Here is a 25,204-nt window from a genome sequence, read left to right as displayed (position 1 = left end):
AGAATTGTTTAGAAATATTATTTGGTCAGTTAACATGTAAGGTTATTATCTAATCATAAGTATAACATTAATTGGATTGTAAGTCACAATTTTAAGTGTATACCACAATCATCAGTACAATTTTGGATGGCTGATACACAATACAAAATGATCTCACAGAGGACACAACACTGGCTAAATACTTCATAGTTTTAACCTATACACAATACACTTGTACATGCATGCTATGTTTTACTTTTCAATAAAAGATAAATGAAATTAATGTAAAACCTTTGGTTTATCACGTAAAATCCCTGATGATCTGTTGTAACTTGAAATCGACGTGTTTGTCTAATCTTCGTCAAAGCTCATGATAGAATGGCATTACACAGGGAGCGGCAATACAGCAAATGAGTTTCAGTGCATTCAGTACGTTGCTATGGGATGCATGACACATACTTCCGTCTTGATGAAGACGTTGAGTTCTACAGATCTATGTCTTTTTATGTTAATTGTTAAGCAACAACGACAATTGTGTTTTCCATATTTTATGAATATATCTAGGTAACAATATTTGGGGGTGCTGAAAGGGGCTTGAGCCCCCCAAGTCTCCCTTAGCGCCACCACTGCATTAATATACTTTTTGTTTATGTTATACCAATCAGTATAGCATAACATCTTAGCTAATAATCCATATTTTAATCGTATATAAATTTTAAGTTCTTAGTTTTTACAAGGCAATCTTTTTTAAATCCTGAATTTCCACCAATGTGACACACGTGACACATTTTCTCTTATCATGTCATCATCCCTCTTTAATCCATCACTCTTCAAAAAAGTACAAAATTAAACGTAAATTACTCTATAAAATCTTCATTGCTCAAATAAACAATATTTATTGTAGTCTTCAACTTTGTTGGGTTACAGAGCTGTCGAATAGAATATCAGTCCCCTCCTACCACACCTACCTTCACTTCCTTTCTTTCATAAATTGTTAATAGTTCTCTATTACAGTTTATTATATATTACATATAACGAATATAAACTCAAGATTTTCATTTGTCAAATGACGTGTGATACAACCTTATGTTCTGAATAGTTAAATGACAGTTTCATTAAGAGAAGCAACACCATTTCCCGTGACAAAGTTAACACTAGTTTGGATGAGTTTATCACAACTGTTGTCGCAGTTAGAAAGCAAGAAAAGTTCTTAAAGGTAAAGGAATTTTTCTAATGTTTGCGTATTAATATTCTGTATTGTTTGGAGTATTATTCAAGTAAATAAAAATTATTGATTGCACTACTATAAGTAGTATAAAAAGTCGGTAAGTTCATCTGGCCAGTGTTAGATCTGATAAAATAATAGCTTTCATGGTACTTTGATTAGTAGCTACAGAATTACTACCAACAGGGTTCTGATCATACAGGCAGCACCTTCTAAATCGGCATAAGGTTAACTCTGAGGTCGTTTTGTTGGTTGAAAGAGTTCTTCTTGTGATGTATTTCAGTCACTGCAACAAGATTTGGTCTCTTGTGTTACACTTATTTTCTTAGTTGTAATTTATCTTAAATTGCACTTAAAAATAAAGTCATTTTGGGTAATTTTGACATTCTATCATTCTTTTCTTCTTTAAAGCCTCACCTTCCTATTGTTTCATTTTCTCAATCAATAACTTGTATTATTAACAAAAACAATATCGATCTATGTGCAGAAATTATTACATGGATTATTTTAATACACAGCATATAGAATCGCTTATATTGTTCTATCTTCGAGTGCGATTTGAAAATATAAACATTCGTTTGGACCAATGACATTTACTCATCAAGAAAAGGATTGTTTGTTTGTTTTGGAATTTCGCACAAGCTACTCGAGGGCTATTTGTGCTAGCCGTCCCTAATTTAGCAGTGTAAGACTAGAGGGAAGACAGCTAGTCATCACCACCCACCGCCAACTCTTGGGGTACTCTTTTACCAACGAATAGTGGGATTGACCGTCACATTATAACACCCCCACGGCTGAAAGGGCGAGCATGTTTGGCGCGACCGGGATGCGAACCCGCGACCCTCGGATTATGAGTAGCACGCCTTAACACGCTTGGCCATGTCGGGCCATCAAGGAAAGGAAAAAATCGTAATATCAGGGATGTTATCATAACTAAACACCAGATAATTAAAATGTGAAGCTATAAATTATCTTCACACTTCAGCAATGACTTGTTGATTTTGTTCTCTCCCCACTCACTCACCCCAGAGTGATCTGGCTCCGGACTTCCAAAGCGAGAAACCGGATATCGATACCGGTGGTGGCACAACACAGATAGCCCGTTGTGTAGCCTTGTGCTGTGGTTCCGAACCAGTAATAAGAATTGTATGGACTCAAAATTATGTTTTCTTTTCTGCTGTAACTTACTGAAATTATTTTGGAATTTTATAAATATATTTCAAGTATCCATACAAGAAGTTTGGAGAAATATAATAATATATATTTTTATCATTTTCTTTCTTCCACTATATAGAATAAATCGTACAGTCATGTGAAAAAGTTAGGAAACCCTATGAAAGTTTGTGTATTTTTGTAACATTTTTGGATATATAGATATTTAATCTCAATTTTAACAATACTGAGAGATTATAGGAATATAACTAAACAATTAAAATCGAAAAAAAAAGACTTTTCTACAAAAATGCATAGTCTAACTGAGGAGAAAGTTAGGACACCCTACCCCTAATAGCTAGTGTTACCCCCTTTGGCTGAAATAACTGCCATTTACCAGTCTCTGACATCGGTCTGAAGAAAGTTTGCCCCACTCCTCAATGCAGAATTCTTTCAGCTGTGAGATGTTTGAGGGTTTTCTTGCATGTACAGCCCGTTTCAAGTCACCCCACAGCGTCTCAATGGGATTAAGATCTGGGCTTTGACTCGGCCACTCCAGGACTCTCCATTTCTTAGTTTTCAGCAAGTCCTTGGTGGATTTACTAGTATGTTTTGGGTCATTGTCGTGTCGCAGGGTCCAGTTCCGCTTCAGCTTTACTTTTCTTACAGAAGGACTCACATGTTCCTCAAGCACCCTCTGATACACAGTAGAATTCATAGTGGATTTTATGATTGTGAGCTGTCCAGGTCCTGCTGCAGCAAAGCAGCCCCAAACCATGACACTTCCACCTCCATGCTTCACAGTTGGTATAAGGTTCTTTTCCTGGAATGCTGTATTTGGTTTACGCCAAACATGTCCTCTGTTCTGGTGTACAAATAATTCAATTTTGGACTCATCTGTCCAAAGAACATTATTCCAGAAGTCCTGGTCTTTGTCTACATTTTCTCTGGCAAACTTTAGTCTGGCCTTGATGTGTCTCATAGAGAGCAAAGGTTTCCTCCTTGCACACCTCCCATGCAAGTTAAACTTGTGCAGTCTCTTTCTGATTGTAGAGGCATGCACTTTCACATCAACAGTAGCCAGAGCCTGCTGTAGGACCCGTGATGACATGTTAGAGTTTTTGGAGACCTCTTTTAGCATCTTGCGGTCTGCTCTCGGGGCGAACTTACTTGGACGATCAGACCTGGGCATGTTGACAGTTGTTTTGAAAGCCCTTCACTTGTTGACTATTTTCCGAATAATGAAATGGCTGATTTCAAAATCTTTTGGGATCTTTTTAACTCAGAAGCTGCTACAATTTTCTTTCTGAAGGCCTAAGACAGCTCTTTTGCTCTCACCATGGTACTCACTCTCACTTCAACAGTCAGGAGCACACCAAACTAAATGTCTGAGGTTTAAATAGGGCAAGCCTCATTTAAAATGCTGAGTAACTATCTTCTAATCATGTGCACCTGGTGTGATACACCTGTGTGTGAGTTGAGCCATTTTAATTGGGGTAATAATAAATGTTGGGGTATCCTAACTTTTTCTCAGTTAGAATATGCATTTTTGTAGAATTACATTTACAGAAGATCTTGAAATGTCTTTTCTTCAATTTTAATTGTTTAGTTATATTCCTATAATCTCTCAGTATTGTTAAAATTGAGATTAAATATCTATATATCCAAAAATGTTACAAAAATACACAGGCTTTCATAGGGTGCCCTAACTTTTTCACATGACTGTATATGTTCATATTCTATTTACTTTCACACATTATTTTAAATTCAACTTTCGATCACAAATATAGACAAAATGCATACTTAAATTTGAATTAATTCATAATATGAACAAAGGCTAACATAGAAAATGCATAATATGGCTAATATATCATATTTTAGAAAACAAAAATCTCCGTAATTTCCCCTATCTACCTGCACGTTCCTGGATTTCCCCATCTCACCTTCATTTCTTAATGTTGGAAAAGTTTAACCCTACTGCGCCTGCAATACCTGGTATTACTCGTAGAAAGTGTACAACATAGAATTTTTAATAAATTATTTACTACTTTTACGATAAGTTTCTTCGAAAAATAAAATCATAGTGGAAGTGTTTAGATTCTAAATTTTCTTTTGATATAAGTTTTAATAAATATCATAACTTTAATTGTTGCTTTTTAGCCCCCTGTCGTATTCAGACAGTGAAAACAAGTATCTCACCCGAACAGAGAAAAGTTACCAACATAACATTAAACACTGGCAGGCTCAGCGTGGCCAGGTAGTTAAGGCACTCGACTGCTACTCTGAAGAACGCGGGTTCGAATATCCATCACACCAAATAAAGAACGCGGGTTCGAATATCCATCACACCAAATAAACTTGCCCTTTCAGCCATGTGAGCATTATAACGTGATACTCAATCCCCTATTCGTTGGCAAAAGATTAGCCTAAGAGGTGGTGGTGTTAATATTATAGTCATGTTTACAGAAAGTGTACTGCGTGGTTATTGGTCTGTGTTATCTATTCGAATTTTACAACAGACCTTCGCCTTGTTAATGTAGTTCAGGTTACAGAAACATTAAAGTTGCTGATTACATTTTTGTTGACAATTTTAGTCAGGTCACATTTCAATCGTTTCTACTATTGGTAGCAGGCTCTCTTATACATTCAGAGAGGCCTGGGTCACTTTTATCTTTTGAGACACCGAATGCGATATGTAAACAAAATAATATAATTATCTCAAAAGACAAATGAAACATATTTTGAATATTTAATTTGTATGTGTAATTTGCAGGTTTAAGCTGAGAATGTGTGGCTTATTTTGATCTGATTGGAAGGCACGTGAAAACAAGTGGAGAAACTTAACAAATTAAAAATAATCAAATGAGAGTCTAAAATTGAGGCCAGGGCCAAATGGCCTACCTAAACTCTAATTGACCGTCTTTTATATGTCAAGTTTATTACAAATAATTATTGATATTTATATAATGAGAGTGAATTTAATTTAAAGAATTCAAAAGAGTTTGTTACGAAATTATTTTTAAAATTAAAATGATTTACGAACGTCCCAATAAAACAAGTACTTACCAGTTAAACACAAGGCTAATACAGCAGGATATCCGTTCAACTGATGTTATTGTTTTCACAAGAATGTTACTGAAAATGACATTTTTCTCCCAAAAGATAAATATCATAAAAGTAAAATGTTTAGCTATGAAGTCTCCCGTGACTCTCTTTCTACTTGAAATGTCCATGTGTCATCTTGAAAGAAAGATAAATAAACTGAAAACGTACCTTTAAACCTAAGAGTTATATATTACAAATGTAAATAACGTTTTCAATACGGCGTTATGAATTTGAGAAAAGTAGAATATTTTGTAATTTCTATCAGTAATGTGGATTCTACAAAAGATATTAAATTCCCCCTCTAATGTATCACTCGCTGAGACTGTTTACAATGCTAAAGTCAAGGGCTCGATTCTCCTTGATGGACATAGCAGATAGCTCAACATGGTTTTAAAATAAGAAAAAACACACACACACACTCTTTGTCATGAATTTACTGTTATATCGTGTGTTTTTAACATCAATGTTTGTTTCAGTTAAATATATTTTTAAAACGCATGTAACTTGCACTGTTAAATGTGTTTTGTGAAATTCCCCGTTATTCCATGACTTTGTAAAGTGGAAGTTGATAAATACTTTCATCATTCATAAAAAGTTGCCCAAACCACGTAATAGCCCACCGAAAAGTGGTCAGTATTATTATAAGTGTTTTAACTAGTGAAGAATAAGAAGCTTATAATGCTCTTTTTTTGGAAGATTGTACAAATTATGATAAGATTAAGCGCTATTCTCAAAGAATACGATTTACTACTGGTGGCTTATTGTCAAAAGTTTCGAGGTTTTCGCAAGCAAAATAATCAAGCTTATGTGGAGTTTACCCATGGAAAAGAAATTTATTTTTGATCGATGCTGTAATTCAATGCATATTGGCAACAGTTTTGACAAACTGAGACAATTATGTCTAATTGAGGAATTTAAACGCTGTGAAAATGACGACCTGAAAACTTACTTGGATGAAAAGTAAAAGTTGAAACACTACAGGAAGCAACTGATTTTTTCGATGATCACGCTTTAGATAAAACAAAAATTTCTGCCATATCATCAAAACCCTGTATCTATTGTAACCACTAAAGTTGAGGATTCTTCCAGCACATTTAGTTTGAAATATTCGGATAGTGAGGATAAAATTTCTTCAAAACCATCAAAGCCTGTCTGTCATTTTTTTGAAAAAACTCGGTCATGTTATGCCCGGTTATCGGTGTTAGAAAAGTAAAAACAGAAAAGAAGGCAACACACACTGCGTTCATGTCCACATACGGACGTAGTTTTACTGGGTCATCTAATGTTGATTTGGTCACTGTTAAAAAGGCTGATGTTTATGTATATGTAAAAACGGCTCGTTTGGGTTCAGAAAATATTTTACGTAGAGGAGCGAACTCTACGTAAAATATTTTCTCAACCCAAACGAGCCGTTTTTACATATATATTTCTCTACAAGTGGATTTTCTCGACATCACTGATTAAGGCTGATGTTGTTAGGTGGGAATTTAGACCCTTTGTGTTTGTTGGTTCTGTGTTTTAAGAATTAATACTGTTAAACCCATATCCATACGTATTCTACATGATACTGGGGTTATTCAGACATTGTTATTAGAAGGTATACAGCCTATATATTCCACTTCTGCCACCGGTGAGTCTCTTATTGCTCTGGGTATTGAGGGTGGCTTTGTTAATGTTCCTCTTCATAACACTTCTTTAGCATCAGACCAAGTTTTGGGATTAGTTGTAGTTGCATTAGGATCTACTTTACCAATTAAGGATGTATACTTATTTTGTGAAACGATTTCGCTGGGGTAAAAGTTGTTGCCGAACCGTAGGCGGTTAGCAAGCCGATCACTGTTTTATCTAAAGATGATGTTATTGTTGCGGAAAATCCAGTTGTGTTTCCGTCGTGTGCTATGATTCGAGCTCAGGCTTAGAAATTTAGACAAAAATCAATGATAGACACTTGTTCAGAGACTGATATTATAGATCTGTGTCAGATATTTTTTGGATCCGGCGAAAATATTGTGAATAATTGCCTTACTGACAACTCCTTAGTGATTTATAATGATGAATGTGAGGGATCTGGTTCAACTGGTGAAGTTTTGTTTGCGAGAAGTAAACTGTTGGCCAAGCAAGAAAAGGATCTGCAGGTCTTTCTGTTATTTAAATACGCACTTCCAAAAGATGAACTGGAAATAGTTCCAACTGGTTATTTTTTGACAAATGGTGTATTTATGAAAAAATAGAGACCATTAGATGTGCCAGCTTCAAATTACAAGGCTATAGTTTATCAACTCGTTATTCCCAAAGTATATAGTTCTGAAATATTGAATATTGTCCATGAACTTCACATTAAAAGTTTGTTTGTTTGTTTGAATTTTGCGCAAAGCTACTCGAGGGCTATCTACACTAGCCGTCCCTAATTTAGCAGTGTAAGATTAGAGGGAAGGCAGCTAGTCATCACATCCACCGCCAACTCTTGAGCTACTCTTTTACCAACGAATAGTGGGATTGACCGTAACGTTATAACGCCCTCCCGGCTGAAAGGGCGAGCATGTTTAGTGCGACCTGGATTCGAACCCGCGACCCTCGGATTACGAGTCGAACGCCTTAACACGCTTGGCCATGCCGGGCCCCACATGAAAAGTAGCTTATGTATAAACAAGACACGTGACAAACTTATGAGCCATTTCTTTTGGCCAAAAATAGGACAGATGATTCTAAGAATTTTGTAGGATTCTTATATCGGTCAAATTGTTGAAAAACCTAACCAGAAATTTCCCTTTGCTCCTATGAAACCTCTCCCAGGTTTCAAAGAACGTTTTAGTCGTGGTATTATTAATTGTGTTGGGCCTTTACCAAAAAGTCGTTCAGGGAACCATTATTTGTTGACTATCATGTATGCATCTACTCTATTCCTGAAGTAATCCCATGAAGAGTCGTTTCAGCCAAACAAATTTCTAAGGCTTTGATTTGTTTCTTTACTATTATTGGTTTGCCCAAAGAAATTCAGTCTTATAAGGGATCATTCAGTGTGTAGTCTTTGAAGTTGCTGAAGAAGAATGGTTGACAGATTGCTCAAAAGAAATGAACTTACTGGTCCAGTTGTGGTCCAGACTATTAGGTGTTTCTGAAATGGCTAGAAGAAAGTTAAAGTTATCCAAGCTATTATGAAAAACGCTTATAAATGTAGGGGTGAAGAGGGTAAGTCCATCCTGGTGACATGGTCTTACTATTTTTACCCACTATGAGACATCCACTCAAAGCTACGTATCATGGTCCATATTAGCTTGTTCGGAAATTCGATGATACAGATTATGTTGTAGAAAACACCTAATCGTCGAATGGCTACCCAGTAGTATCATATCAATATGTTAAAGCTATATTAAATCCGAGATACATCGAAAAGCATTTTAGACGTTCAGTGTTCTCCTGATACTGATGTCAGTCTCTTTGACTTAGACACCCGTAAATATAAAAATACTGGAGATGAATGCAACATCAAACTGATTAATTTTGTATTCCTGCTAACCTTGATACAAAACCTGATCACTTGCTTCAAGAAAAAAATCGACTTGGTAGTTTATTGACTGAATATCAGTGCATATTTCTGGATGTTCGTAATCAAACCATCATTGCTGTTCATGATGTAAATACAGATGTTACTTCTCCTGTGAAACAACATCCCTACCACGTGATTCCATTCAAGGCTGGTAAAATGCGTAAATAAATATCTTATATGCTGGAAAACAACATTATACAACCCTGTCTCATTATTAACATGGCAAAAAAGTGACTTTTGTAAAGCCAAAGTTGTTTACTTAGGTCACGTGGTATGCCACGGTCAAGTTTCAACAATTCAAGCCAAAATTGATTGCATTTTGAATTATCTAACTCCTTAAAACGAGAAAAGTTTCATGAGAATTTTAGGAATGGCTGGTTATTGTAGAAAGTTTTGTAAAAAATTTGCTGACATCACTGTATCATGAACAAAGCTACTGAAGAAAAATCAAAAATTTAAGTGGTTGAACCATGTAAATCTGCTTTCGAAAAGGTTAAATATTTATTGTGCTCTAACCCTGTACTGGTGGCATCTGTCTTTGATAAGCATTTTGCATTAGCTGTTGACGTTAACATTGTGGTGCTTGTGACATTCTATTACAATCAGAAAATAAAGATGTATTGAATACTCTGTTTTGTTATTTTTCTGAAAAGTTTAATTGTCATCAAAAGAATTATTCTACTGTGGAAAAAAAATTGCTTTAGTGTTAGTTTTACGACGTCTCAATATGTATCTGTCTTGATTACAACAACCTATTGTCATTTATACTGATCATAACTAATTACAATTGATGTTTTGGAATCAAGGGAAAGGCACAAACAAAATACTGGTAAATTGGAGTTTAACATAACAAAGTATGATTTGGAGATAATCCATGTAAAAGGGAGTGATGCAGTTTCACGTGCTATGAAATTTTATGATCATGAAGTTATTTGTATTGATTGTGTTATATACTGTCATTATTATTGAGGTTTGTATAATTCTTTGACAATATTTTACGTATTGTTCGCAATGTATATGTACATATAACATCTTAGTTGAAAATTATGTAACACCAATTTTAATACTTTAAGGAGGAAGGTGAAATGGATTTACTGTTACCCATTTATATTAATATTTAAGTTTATTTCAGTTTAATGCAGGTAATATTATATTGTTAAATATAATATTGCGCAAGTTCCGCCTGTTCTCTAAATTTGTAGAAGAATCTCGAGGATAAGAATAAACAATATGTGTTTTAGGAAAGCACTAGCGTATCTTGCTACCAACTGAATTTATAAATCGGCACGTCGAGAGTCAGTTTAATATTGTTGGTTTGCTATAGTCTATATACTATAAACCTCGGAAGCTATAATTGTGGTAAACGCTTATTAATTCGAAAACTACAGATATTTGACCACGAATGTGTATAGACTTCCAACATTACAAACCGCCTTACTTTTATGAATTAACTTTAAACGTGAATACTTTTACAAGGACATTACGTATCTTTGTCTGTGAAAAATTCAAGTGTGAACAGTAAGAGTTTTTTTTTTTTGTTTGTTTGGGAATTTCGCACAAAGCTACTCGAGGGCTATCTGTGCTAGCCGTCCCTAATTTAGCAGTCTAAGACTAGAGGGAAGGCAGCTAGTCATCACCACCCACCGCCAACTCTTGGGCTACTCTTTACCAACGAATAGTGGGATTGACCGTCACATTATACACCCCCACGGCTGGGAGGGCGAGCATGTTTAGCGCGACGCGGGCGCGAACCCGCGACCCTCGGATTACGAGTCGCACGTCTTACGCGCTAGCCCATGCTGGGCCAACAGTAAGAGACAGGTTTGGTTTGGTTTGGTTTGAATTTCGCGCAAAGCTACACGAGAGCTATCTGCGCTAGCCGTCCCTGATTTAGTAGTGTAACGGAAGGCAGTTAGTCATCTCGACCCGCGGCCAACTCTTGGGCTACGTTTTACCAACGAAAAGTGGGATTGACCGTCACTTATAATGCCCCCACGGCTGAAAGAGCGAGCATGTTTGTTGTGAGGGGGGAATCGAACCCGCAACCCTCGGATTACGAGTCGAATGTCTTCAACACCTGGCCATGCAAGGCCTGAGAAATAGGTTACCCGTTAAGTGAACTGGGTCGATATCAACATGGAATTAACTGTCGATAAAATATTCAGTTCCAGACTAGATAGGAGACCAAGTACTGTTACTAAAGTTTCTAAAACTGTTGTGTGCAAGTCATTATCTGTAATAACCGTTATTAGAAATTGTATTGTTGTTTGAACATCAAAATATATATGTGTTTAAAAAGTGTGTGTATCAAAATTATTGGCAAATATAAATTTGATACACAACGACATTCCATTAACTTCTAAATTTAAAATCAAATATTTGGCTGTTTGAAATTGAAAGACGCAATGCATGCAACGTAATAAATCGGAGACTCATCCAGAATAAATTACAACATATAACAAATAGCTGGTTCGAAATAGTAAAACTTATGAGACTTGTTAGTAAAGGTATTTAAACTGACTTATTATTCTGTGTGAAAATTAACCAGATCGCCAAGATTTGAGTAAAACCGAGAAAGTTTATTCATAAAAAGAAAATCGAAAGCACATACATGGAACTACTAATAGTTCTCATTACATGTTATGCAACACTTAAGTTTTGAAGTCTTCTCATTAGATAGTTTACCTCCACACCAAATGGTGATCAAGTTCTGAAAAGTTTCCAGGCAGAAACTAAAAGCAAACTGATATAAAGAAAATGCTCGGACTCTAAACATCAGCTTTCTTTCTTTGTACAGTGGACGGTATTTCCTTATAATCTCACTTCATGTTCGTGTTATTATGTTGAGGTTTAGTTAAAGTTCTGTTTTATTTTCACCCAAACAACTCCAACTTTTCGTTGGATGATTTATTTTGGATTATTTGGTAAAATTAATATGACGTCCAGTCCACCTAACAATAATGATTTAATTAATTTAATTAATAACTTTGCTAAAAACTACTTCACTGGTTGGCCCGGCATGGCCAAGCGTGTTACGGCGTGCGACTCGTAATCTGAAGGTCGCGGGTTCGTATCTCCGTCGCGCCAAACATGCTCGCCCTTTCAGCCGTGGGGGCGTTATAATGTAACGGTCAATCCCACTATTCGTTGGTAAAAGGGTAGCCCAGGAGTTGGCGGTGGGTGGTGATGACTAGCTGCCTTCCCTCTTGTCTTACACTGCTAAATTAGGGACGGCTAGCACAGATAGCCCTTGTGTAGCTTTGTGCGAAATTCAAAAACAAACTACTTCACTGTGGACTCAGCAAATAGCTTGATGTGGCTTAGCTATAAGAAAAATACAAACACTTGACTGGTAGGCCTGACTTGAGAAACATTTAAAGAAAAGTCTTAAACTAATATACACTTAAGTTGGTTGTAAAAGCTATTCACTAATCGATCGATAACAAACATGCTGGCAAACTTACCAACTCAATGAAAGAACAGATCACTAACTCTCACTTTTGAACTTATTAAGACTGTTTAATTGATACTGAACTAACTAAATACCTCACGAGTTTCACATTTTATATATTACGAGTTATCTACTACTCCAGGAACCTTTGACATGTTATAGACATCATTTTTCATAAAAATTCTTGAATTCTTAAATCATTATTCACGTAAAAACTACTTACATGGATGATATTACGTATTATAATTTATCTCGGACGAGTCTCAGATTTGTTATGTTATATATGCTAACATATTACCATTTCAAATAGCCAGAAATTTTAACTTAGAAGCTAATTGAATATCAATATATATCAAACTTATGATACTTGTCAAAAAGGTTGATACAATTTTTTTCTGAACACAAATATATTTTAATTTACAAACAGCAATACAATTTATAATAATGGTTATTACACATAGTTATTGCAAATAATTATTTATATACAAAAATGTTACAAACTCACAAACAGTATTTAGTTTTCTATCTGGTCTGGAACTGAATACTTTTATTTACAGTCCAAGTACATGACGAGCGAATTAGTTTTATGCTGATACACAGATGCACTTCGCGTAACGGAAGTGCTAGCTATCTCTAGTCTTGTTTAACCTAACGCGGTTTATAAGCTTATTTTTTCACAGAGGAAGTGGATATGTAATATCCTCGTAGAAATACTAACGCTCGAAATTAATTCTCCGAAGTAAAAGGGTTCGTGATGTTTGAAACCTATAAACGTTCCTGCTCAAATATCTGTAGTTTTCTGATTAATAAGTTTATGACAATTATAGCTTCCGTCAAGACACCAGCCGATCATCGAACCAAATTAAGGCCCTTACGAACGCAGAATGGAGCTCAAGAACAATAAGACGGCATCTACGAGAGAAAGGCTTCAAAAATCGTAAACACCTTCAAAGGCCACGCCTCTTTTTACACCACGAATCAGCTCGGTTAAACTTTGCTAAGAAGCATCAAACATGGGACGTAGAAAAGTGGACGAATGTTTTGTTCTCTGATGAGAAAAAAATTGATCTTGATGATCCAGATTGCTTCCAACGTTACTGGCACAATAAGAATATCCCACCAGAGACATTTTCTAACGACACAGTGGAGGAGGTTCCATCATGATCTTGGGTGCTTTCTTCTTCTATGGAACAATGGAGCTTCAGGTTATACAGGGGCATCAAACAGCAGCTGGCTACACTGGCATGTTGGAGAGAGCATCCTTATTGACTGATGGCCCTCGCTTGTGTGGAAATGATTGGATCTTTCAGCAGGACAATGCTGCAATCCACAATACCTGCAGGGCAAAGGAATTTTTTTATGACGAATAACGTAATTCTTTTGGACCATCCAGCGTGTTCGCTCGAAAGTCTATAGAAATGGACGTCAATTCCAAACAGTGCATGATCTTCGTGAAGCCATCTTCACCACTTGGAATAACATTCTAGCCAGCCTTCTGCAAACGCTTATATCGACCATGCCAAAGCGAATGTATGAAATTATTCGCAATGACGGCCATACAACTCACTACTGAGACCTTTTGTTGGACATTTCCTACCCTGTTTAGGACTTCTTTTGGTATGGTCTTAAACTTTTGACCAGCTAGTATTTAGGCTAACTTTATAGTGTTCACATTTGCCCTATTAAATGCTAAAAAAGTTTTTTATTTTTATTTTCCCTTTCTTTATTTTCATCTTACGAAGCTCTACTCAAATAAGTGGTTGAGTCTAACAACGCAATATGCATATTTTTTCTTTATGTTCATTGGCCTTAAGATTGTGGCCAGTTGTGTATATACAAACGTTCATTACATAGTTAATTACTACAGTTTAATCTAGAGTTATAAATAATTCTCTTTTACATCTAAAGCCCAGATAGGTTGGTTCAGTTACTTTAGAACCAAATTTACAATATAAATTACTATTTCATATTCCATTAATACAATACAATTTGTGATTATTTCATTTTAAAAGTTCCCACTATTCACTCTTTATGGCTTAACTTATAAACACGCTCTAGGTCTGTTTGACTATATTTCTCACTAACTTGCACTAACTTTGGTTAGTGATAGGTATGGTTTTTATCCCTATCACACCAATCATGCTCACCCTTTCAGCCGTGAGAGCGTTATAATGTAACAGTCAGTCCCACTATTCGTTGGTAAGAGTAGCCTAAGAGCTGACGATGAGTGGTGATGACTAGATACCTTCCATCTAGTCTTGCACTACTAAATTAAGGACGGTTAGAGTAGATATCCCTCATGTAGCTTTGTGCAAAATTAAAAAACAAACGATTTTTATCTAATCAGTCTTTACAGGTTATAATAACATGCCATTTAGACTAGCCAGTATAAATGTATTGTTCCAAATCTCTAATAATTATTCAACTTTTAAACAACTTTATGGTAGTCCTAACTCACAAAGATTTGCTGAGACACAGCTGCATGTACATTAAATAAGCTGCACTTCATGCACGTACTTTAAATGTTATTAAATTTTGCTTTTTCTTCGGTTTTTACCAAAGAAGACTGAAGAAGTATTTTACATCTTGAGCAGTTGATAAATGGAAACGAGATCAAACAAGATGACTGAATTAAGTCTGAGTTGGTTAAGAAAAAAATGGAAAGTTTAAAAAAACATTAAGGCTCCTTGACCAAATATTCCCCCAAGAGTTTTGAAGAATGTTAAATATTGGATATGCAAATCACTTACTACTGTTTTTCTTTAGTTCTTTAATAGCGGGTAGGTACCAGAGTATTAGATGTTAGTTAATAGAACTTTTTTTTTAATGGAAGTTATAAAAATTATCCTAGCAATTATAAACCGTTAGTCTTGTGGATTACGTTTTTGAAAGTCAATTAAAAGATACTTTGTAAAGTCATGGCCCGACATGGCCAAGCGTGTTAAGGCGTGCTACTCGTAATCTGAGGGTCGCGGGTTCGCATCCCCGTTGCACCAAACATGCTCGCCTTTTCAGCCGTGAAGGCGTTATAATGTGACGGTCAATACCACTATTCGTTGGTAAAAGAGTAGCCCTAAAGTTGGCGGTCGATGGTGATGACTAGCTGCGTTCCCTCTAGTCTAACACTACCAAATTAGGGACGGCTAGCACAAATAGTCCTCGAGTAGCTTTGTGCGAAATTCAAAAAAGCAAACAAACATTTTAAAATGTTTGAAATTTATTTTTCGGATGACATGGATGAAGGACTAGTCAATAAATTACTTAAATTTACAAATGATATAAGAGTCTTTGGTGTTGCTAGCTGTTAAAAGGATGCTGCTGATTTACAATAGGTTTAAATTATTTAGTGAATTAGGTAAATAAATGGTAGACTGTTTTTAATTATAACAAATGCAAGATAATGCATGTGGGTTATCAGGGGGCGCAGCCAGAAATGACCATTTGTGGGGGTAGTTTGAGTGCTTGATGCAAGCACCGCAAACGTGAAGCCATGCTAGGGGGTTGCGGGGGCATGCTCCCCCGGGAAATTTTTTAATAAAAACATAAAAGAAAAGCCTGAATTATGCATTCTGGGACCACCTTTTTGGCAAATTTCAGAATGGCACAATGAGGTGTTTGCCTTATTTTTTAATCATAAATAAATATATAGGCCTATATATATAATATACAACTTAAAGTTATCAGGCCCAGCAAAGTAAGCCTCATTATACATTCACCGTGATATTAAAGTTAAACCAAACTGTGTTGTAGATATCCTGGCAAGAACGAACAGGAGTTTGAGTCTTCCATAGATATTCGATTGTATTTCTTTAGTTCTGACAAAACTTGTTGTATTAAAAGAGTGTTCAATCAGAAATTTACATTTGACCATTTGTTGTGTGTGAAATTATCTGCCATGCAATCGCGAATCTTTATGAAACTTCACAGGTGGCAACTGAACTTGTCTAAAATTTTTGGGTCCATGGGGGTTGGGGATTAACACCCAAATCCCCCCTTGGCTACGTCCCTGAGGGTTATCATAATTTTAAGTATAATTTTAATGGAAATAAAGTCAATAATGTTATGAAGGAAAGGGATTTTGGTGTGATAGTCAACAGTCTCTAAAGCCATCCAGTCAGTATGCTGTTGTTAATGGTAGGACAACTAGAATTTTAGGTTGTATGTACAGAAATGTTTAACACAAGTCCATTGTATAGGTCACTGTTTAGTTCACATTTGACTTGTTGTGTCCAATCTTGGGCTCCTTACCTTATGAAGGACACCAAATTGTTTTAAAGGGTTACTAGAACTGTGCCTGGGATAGAAAAATTGTAATAAAAGGAGAGGCTGAAATCTCTCAAACTGTTTGTTCTTGAAGAAAAGAAGAATCAGGGGAGATCTCATTGAGGTGTTTAAGATTGTAAATGGAATTCATAGTGTTGATGCATAGTAGGACTAGGAGACACAAGTGTAAATTTTGGCAGGGTAGGAGTCATCCTCAGTTAAGAAAGTTTTATTTTTCTAACAGGATGGTTGGCCTTTGGAATGAGATGCCTTCAGATATTGTAGGGGCAATAAATTTAAATGAGTTTAAGAAAAACCTTGATAAGTGTATAAGTAATAAGGGCTGACTTTATGTGTTTTTTTAAGTTAATTTAATTTAGAGTGTGGAACATATGCCATGCAGTTCCAAAACGTTATTTTATGTTATGTTATCCAGGACTTGTAATTAAATTATGTAGATTATGATGTATTTTTTCATAATTATGCAATAAAAAATTTAAAACCTTATCTAATTATTAAAGTATGTATAAATTCTATAAAGCCAACTACTTTATTATTACAAGCTAAGTAAAACAGTATTGATTAAATTTGTGAAGTTAATTGATAATACTTTGATTTAGATTTTCAATTTCTTTAATTCAGAAATTCATATTAAGAATTCGATTTTTATTTTATTTAAGAAATTGGTATTTTGTGTTAGCTTTAGCAGCCATTCTTGTCAACTTTCATTACATATTTTTTGCTGAATATCACTACTTCCTTATTAAGTATTCAAACTAGCAACAGTTTTAGTGTGTTTATTTGTGTGGAAACACAATTTCATTTAGTATTATTTGTTTATTCAATCTTAATAGGTACTAACCTACTGCCTATAGAGAAGAAAAGAATTTACAACCTTGACAATTTTTGGAAGGTTCTGTAAAGTTTCCAGTCTTATATCAACCCTTGGTGGAACAGAAAGAGCTAGAAAATATCCTAATGTGTCCTTACTTGTCATCTTTATACTGTTTACAGAATGGAATTTGATGACTATGAGTCTCTACTTCCTAGTAGTACTGTAGCTACTCATATGGTAGCTGGAGCTTCTGCTGGAATTATGGAGCACTGCCTTGTATATCCAATAGACTCTGTTAAAGTATGGTTTTATCTTTTGTTTTAGGGTTGAATTTACACATACTTTATTGTGTGATATCATCTGTACTTAATATATGTTCCTTCCAAAAATTTTTTAATGTACTTAATTTTAACTTGTATATGTACCATATCTACTTTTGCAGTATCTAAGTTATCTCTAGATACACAAAAAACATAAAATACATATTTTAAGTATTTATATGAAAAACAGTACCTTGTCTTTATGATGGTATGTTCTAAACTCATATGACTATTTAATTGAGATACATATATGTTACAATTGCAGTGAAAAAGTTAAGTATACATTTGCATTTCACAGTTATAATAGTGTTAATACATTAGTTTTTAAATTCTTTGTATAGTATCAGTATTCATATGGCCTTATGTCATTTAGCTATTTTCTTTTATTAAAATAATATTAACTTAAAATATTTTTTTACTCTTTGTATATATATATACATACACATTATTTTGTGATTTTCCCAGACTAGGATGCAGTGTCTTCAACCTAATCCAAAAGCAACATACCACTCAATCTCAGATGCTTTATATAAAATAGTCAAATATGAAGGTATTTCCCGTCCTGTTCGTGGGGTGAGTGCTGTAGTTTCTGGAGCAGGTCTTGCCCATGCTCTATATTTTTCTTGTTATGAAAAGATGAAAAGAGTTTTCAGTGGTACTGAAACTGGAGCCCATAGTCCCATTTCTCAAAGTAAGATTTATTAATGGAATGAAATGAACATTCATGTTTGTCAGACTTGACAGATTGTTAACATCATCATTCCCTAACTAAGGAGAATATATATATATATATATATATATCTTTCTTTTGGTACTTTCTGATTTTTTATCAATATTTTTATGCATTTGTTCTGCATGTAATTATTGCCACTCTTGTAAAAAGTTCATGAATTTGTTCAAATTCTTTGGTTTAGACAGAGGTTACATATCAAAACAATTGTTCAGTTACACTTATACCTGCTTGACTCTATTTCTGTATCATGCCTACCTGGAGTGAGGCCTATGCATTTAAAGTATAACAGAGCTTTGTGTAAACTAATATATAAATATAAAGGAAATTTCTGCTGTGGTAGTTAATCTACATTTCTGAAATATTGGCTGTACTAAAACTTTTTCTTTTCTGAGTTCACATTGTGAATGTTATCATTATCACGTGTATTGACATAAGAAATAATTTGGTACATATTGTACCCATATTGGTACAAGATATATTTAAATGGAGTAAAAACAGCATCAGATACCATTAAAATGCATCATTCTCTGTGAAAATTACAAAATGTTTCAGAAGCAGCATGTCTTTGATCATTGCATTTTGTATCTATAGAACATTTTCCTTTTCATACAATAAGAACACCTCTTTATAGAATTTTGCCATTGCTCCTGATCATGTTTCTTAGCCTATACAGACCTGTATAGCTGCAGGATCTGTAGTTTCTGTAGAAATAACTTTATCAGTTCAGTTAAAGCCCCATTGTTTCTATTAATAGAAGTTTTGCTTTATTTGTATATTCCATTTGCTTGTTTTATTCATTTTTAACACTACTGAATACGCTATGTATGATATATATTGTCTATTGAATAAAATATATACGGAGCTTATTCTTAAACAAATATTTGAATTTCCTAGAAACTCTAAATGTATATAAAAAATGCCAACACTAAACATAGAAAATAATTCTCAAAAAAGATTGCTATTTTTGTGATTCCTTTTCATTTTTCAAGAAAAATATGTAAGAAATTATATAAATGTTCAACACAAGTTGTTTACCATTCACTTACTGGCAGAGTTTTAACTATTCTTATAAAAAAATATTATATTGAAGTAATTCCTTTAAAAAAGAACAGTAAAACTTTAATTTGATTATTTTAAAAACTGATATTAGACCAATTTAAGACTTAACATCTACTCTATGTGATTAAAGATGAACAAAGTCCTGGCTTAGAAAACTGCTCAAGCTAAAACTCAAAGTAAATACTGAGTATTCAAATTTTCATCTCATAATTTCCAGAAAATCATCTTGACAGTTAACTACTCCATAGTAGGATTTTTGGAAAAAAAATTGTGAATGAATGATATTACAACAATGTGTGTATCATTTTAAATTGGATAATGCATTTTTTAAAGTTCAAAATATTTACAGGTGCAGCTGGTTGTTTAGCAACATTGCTACATGATGCAGTGATGAGTCCTGTAGATGGTAAGACAGAGATATTCCCATGAAATATGTTGTATTTCAGAAATACTAGCTATATCTACTTTGTCTCTGTTGTTTCCCTTTGCAAATGAACAAATTCTGATGAAGTAACTAAAATATTAAATTTTTATTAGTTTTACATTGCTGGCAAAGATCATAAATGTATTAAAAAGTTTTTCAAATTATGTTCAGTAATAAGGACAATAAATAATTTATATAAAAAATTCTAGAATAAAATGTATTTTTATATTCTATTTTCTATTTTTAACAAATGATCATTGTGGTGATTGATGAAGTCGTTCACATAGCTGTAGATAACAACTTTATTCACTAAAATACTATTGGATAATTAAATAGATAGCATTATTTATTTATTTAACATTTTATCTTTTTTTAACTTGATTAAATTTTAATTATTCATGTAATCCATGTTTTTTCCCCTGTTCTTTGCCAGTTATCAAACAGAGAATGCAGATGTTCAACAGCCCATACAAGAACATCCTTGATTGTATGAAAAGAATATGGCAAAAAGAAGGTGTGTGGGCATTCTATCGTAGCTATTCAACTCAACTAACTATGAACATTCCTTTTCAAGTGATCCATCTACTCACGTACGAGTTCATGCAAGATTTAACAAATGATCAACGGACTTACAATCCAAAAGCACATGTATTGTCAGGAGCTGTTTCTGGAGGCTTTGCTGCTGCTGTGACAACCCCACTGGATGTATGTAAGACTTTACTGAACACTCAAGAACATGAAACTCTTCGAATGACCAGGCAATCCCATATCAATGGCTTGATCAATGCAACCATGACTGTGTACAGACTTCGTGGACCTAGAGGATATTTTCAGGGTTTTCAAGTTAGAGTATTTTCACACATACCTTCAACAGCAATAGCATGGTCAGTTTACGAGTTTTTTAAGCATGTGCTTAAACATAATCAAAGCCAGAAAGACAAAACTCATGAATCCTCAAATCCAGTGTATTTCCAAGAGGACCTTTTCCTTACAGATGTAACTGCGTCACATATATGATAGACAGAAACTAAATAGTTCATAACTTTTATGGCTTTCAGTGCCAATATGGCTTGACACTCAAACAGAAGACAAACAATCAACTTATTATTTAGAAGTTTGATTTTCTATGTTTGTATAAATCAGTTTTTGCTACTTATAAAATAGAACATTTCTTCTGTGCGTTGAAGAGATTAAGACTAACTTCAACTGTTCCAGTTACATCTTGTTGAGAATCCTCCATTTCTTATAAACATTAATAATAAAGGCATTAAAAAAAGTAAAGACATTCTCTATAGAAATCCATTTTTAGGGAAAGTTTATGTTTTGATAAGAAATTATTTGCTTTGGTAGAAACAATATCTAGAACTAAATCAATGACATGAAAAGTTTTGAAATCACTTAAAAAACATAAATTGTTTGGTGACTTAGAAAACACTTATTTTTAATGGTGTATATGTTATGGAATAGATTTGTTTTAAAAATTACTTTCACATAATTGAATATATTCACAAATCAAACCTTAAAGAATATTCAGTGCAACGCAAAAGTATAGATGATGTTACAAAAAAAAAGGATAAGGATCTTTACTTTATCAAGTATTAAATTATTTTAACATGCCATTGTTTTTTAGTAATTCTCAAATTACACCTGATTTCATATGAAAGACTTGTTTAAGAGTCGCCACTTGCACAGAAGAGAGAAATAAATTCTCAAAAAAATTTCCCACGAGTTTTATGTAAATTTCCTACTTAGCGGATAAATTGCTCATGTTGATTAAATACCACCACGTGATCGTCATTATTTGTTTTCCAAATGTAAAGTAATTTCATACTGATCTTCTGTAAATCAAATAAATTGACAATAAAAAAATGAAAACATGTTGTACTTTGAAGATGAATGTAATAATGCTCGTATTTAAAGCATACCGTAATTGCAATAACAGATAGTTAAACAACCAATTTATTTGTGTACGTTTGTATAGGTTAAAACACAAAAACAATTATCATTAAAGGCGACTCTAATGATGTCATGGTAAGTCATGTCGGATTACAACGATAAAAACCCATTGTTGCTAAATTCACTAAAATAACAAATTTGCCAATGGTTTTAATTTTAAGCCTCCCGCGCCCGAAGGGACTTACGAAACAACCAGGGAGCATTCAGGAATTTTCGTTTCTCTTCAGCTTTGTTTGTGGAATTAAGGTTTGATTACACTCGGAAATAGTAATCATATTACTTGAGGGTATGATGGATACCGAAACACTTGAGATGTGTCTAAATTAACATTAAAAACAGATGGGCGAAAGCTGTGAGACAAGACAGAAAGTAGGGACGGAGAGCTAGCTAGCGGGCCTGGCATGGCCTGGTGGTTAAGGCACTCGACTCGAAATCTGAGGGTCGCGGATTCGAATCCCCGTCGCATCAAACATGCTTGCCCTTTCAACCGTCGGGTCCTTATAATGTTTCAATCAATTCCATTATTCGTTGGTAAAAGAGTAGCCCAAGAATTGGCGGTGGGTGGTAATGACTAGCTGCCTTCTCTCTAGTCTTACACTACTAAATCAGGGACGGCTAGCGCAGATAGCTCTCGTATAGCTTTGCGCGAAATTCAAAAACAAACTAACAAACAAAGCTAGCTGGCTTGGCTGATCGGAAAGGTAGCCTCAAGGATGACTAGATGGTTCCTGGAAGACGGAGACCAAGGCTGTGGTTAAGTAGCGAACTCATGAATTAACAAATCAAACATGATAAACTGATTGAATGAAACAGGATTTTAGAATTAACATTCGTTTAACTATTTGTTTTTTACCATGGTCATGATTTTGTTTTAACTTTAAATGACTTCAGTTTTAACTTGAAATTATTTTAAATGAGAAGGCACTTTTTCAGAGCAGAAATCATAGAATTCAACAGTTCAAGGCGATAATTTTCCTGTGGGAGAAACGGGAGCACCTAGTGGCGGATATAAGGTTATGTGAACCCAGGGGCTAATACTTTTTGTGGTCCCTACACCTCATGTAATTTTATTCTACGTATGGAATGTATGACTTCGACGCCTTCTTCATTGCAGGATATTCCAAAGAAATGCTTTTTAAATTTTTTGTTTTGTTTTTCCTTTTTCATGTTTTATTAACGAGAGGGAGCTCAGCACTTACCTAAATATGCCAAGGGAATATCTCAAGAAAACCTACTTTCACGATCAGAGCGCCAAACAAAGTACACTGACCGTGCTCAGCAGTAGCTGAAAATAGAAAAAAAAAAAAAGCAAAGTTAATAAAACATAAAAAAAAAAAAAAACATTATTTGGATGATCCTGCAATGAAGAAAGCGTCGAAGTCATATATGGAAGGTTTCTGGGGAGTGCTTGAACGGCAGGGCGGTTGGGTGTAGGTTGATTGAATCTTTTGTTGGACATGTGTTTTGAACGCAGGAACCTGTGGTAGACATCGTTTTGTTCTTCAGTGGTCTAGAGCTTTTTGTCTTTCTTGATGATCCGAGTTTGGGTCTGGGCTGTGGTAGTTGTCAGCTTCAGGATTGGTGGTGTCTGAGTGATCGGGTCTGGGCTGTAGTAGTTGTCTGCTTCAGGATAGGTGGTGTTTAAGTGAATTTTGTGCTGGTGCTTGTTGTTTTCCTCTGTTGCTTAACGTATGTGATCGTCTGTGTGGAGTTGTTTTTAAACTGTGGAATAGCTAAAGCTGTATTAGTGATAGGTGAGGCTATGAATAGCAGCGTAGGTCTCCTTGATAGATGTTGTGTGAGTCAGGTTTGATGAACTTGTAGAACTGTAGTGACTCGATAGTAGAGATGTTTGACTGTAAAGTGAAAGAAATTTAAAAAGAGCCATTATTTAGAATGTGGTCAGCTACTCGTTTGGTGATGGTTACTACCTCCATGAATTGGGTGGAGAGGCCTGTAATTCTGGACCGGATCTGGTGGACAGCATGAAGTTTGGATTCGTCGGTTGCTTCAGGCAAATTCTAAATATCTGCTGGAGAGACGGGAAGGTGAAAATTTCTAAGAAAAACGGAAATCTCGTCCTTCTCGGATTGATAGAAACTCCTGGTTTGCATTGGTTTATAAAGAAGATGACTTGGCCTGGATTGAAATCCAGTAGCATTCCATCAAGAATTATCAGTGAGATCAACAAGTTATTTGTAGAGGTGTTTAGATACATCTTGGCAGAAATCAGGTTTACTCGGCCACGTGATTGACTGGAAGATATATTTTACTATTTATAGGTTAGAGAGGGAGTACATGTCTGACCGAAATACCTTGGAAACGTTGGGAGAGAGCCACCTGCATTTGAGAGTATCGGCGGAGGTGAGCAGGAAGATACAGACTGCAGTACGCCGTTAAGTAAGAAGATAAAACAGAAAGTACCAACTTAAACTAGCCTCTGGGCTAAAGTGAAAAAAACGGTCGTTTTCAGGGCCAGAAACCAATAGATCCAATGGCAAAAAATATTTGTTGTGGAGAAAATCGAATACCCGGAGAAAACCACTTTCACTGGCAAGTACCGAATCAAAAACAAAACTATCCACTTCCCAAATTAAAAAAAAAAAGGTATACACGTAGAGTGGGCTTATTTTAAGATTGTGATATTGTTAATCATGTTAAAGGAGATATGTATTAAATTCATGAAAGAGAAGTGGAAGCGAGGGAAGCGAATTCTGTTGTTTGTGTTTGTAACGTTTAAAATATCTGGTGGCTCGTTTGATAAGATGTTGTGTTTTTTTCAATCGTTAGTTTGGTCAGTGAGTAAGAGGTAAATTGGGGGTGTAAAATTCGGAAGTGTATAACTGATGATTTTATTTTATAGGTTTTGTAATGCATACTTTGTGTAATGATATAATGGATTTGGCAGAGAAACCTTTGTTCATGCTGCCAATTCATTTCAGGTAATTTACTCGCGTGCTGGTGCGGTTAATGATATCATTGAAATATTTATGTCATGATAAATTAAATGGAAAAGTTAAACCTATAAATGTAATCGTGTTGGTGAACTTGATAGATGTGTTGTGTAGTGTTAATTTGGGGTTTCTCAATTTATTTTTGGCACTGTTTATACAGTTACGAAATGCTATGGCTTGTGATTTTGATGGGTTAAGGGC

General features: G+C 34.8%; 1 protein-coding gene across 5 annotated transcripts in view; it reads left to right on the top strand.

The window, feature by feature from the left end:
* The window catches only part of LOC143255527 (mitoferrin-2-like), a 31,826-nt gene extending 9,847 nt beyond the window's left edge, over nucleotides 1-21,979 (top strand). For 2 of the 5 annotated variants that reach the window (XM_076511336.1, XM_076511338.1), the window contains 4 exons: nucleotides 17,577-17,857; nucleotides 18,343-18,568; nucleotides 20,019-20,075; nucleotides 20,527-21,979. In XM_076511336.1, the coding sequence (XP_076367451.1) occupies nucleotides 17,738-17,857; nucleotides 18,343-18,568; nucleotides 20,019-20,075; nucleotides 20,527-21,110 (987 nt within the window). In that variant the 5' untranslated portion in view covers nucleotides 17,577-17,737 and the 3' untranslated portion in view covers nucleotides 21,111-21,979. Of the gene's footprint in view, nucleotides 1-13,033; nucleotides 14,077-16,439; nucleotides 16,594-16,697; nucleotides 16,924-17,576; nucleotides 17,858-18,342; nucleotides 18,569-20,018; nucleotides 20,076-20,526 lie in introns of those variants that run through there. The other 3 variants (XM_076511339.1, XM_076511341.1, XM_076511340.1) reach the window with 3 other exon arrangements.
* The last annotated feature ends 3,225 nt before the right edge of the window (nucleotides 21,980-25,204 follow it).

This window comes from Tachypleus tridentatus, chromosome 7 (assembly GCF_004210375.1).
Source record: "Tachypleus tridentatus isolate NWPU-2018 chromosome 7, ASM421037v1, whole genome shotgun sequence".
NCBI lineage: Eukaryota > Metazoa > Arthropoda > Merostomata > Xiphosura > Limulidae > Tachypleus > Tachypleus tridentatus.
Note: the sequence above shows the minus strand (reverse complement) of the source record. Positions and strands in the feature narration are given on the sequence as shown.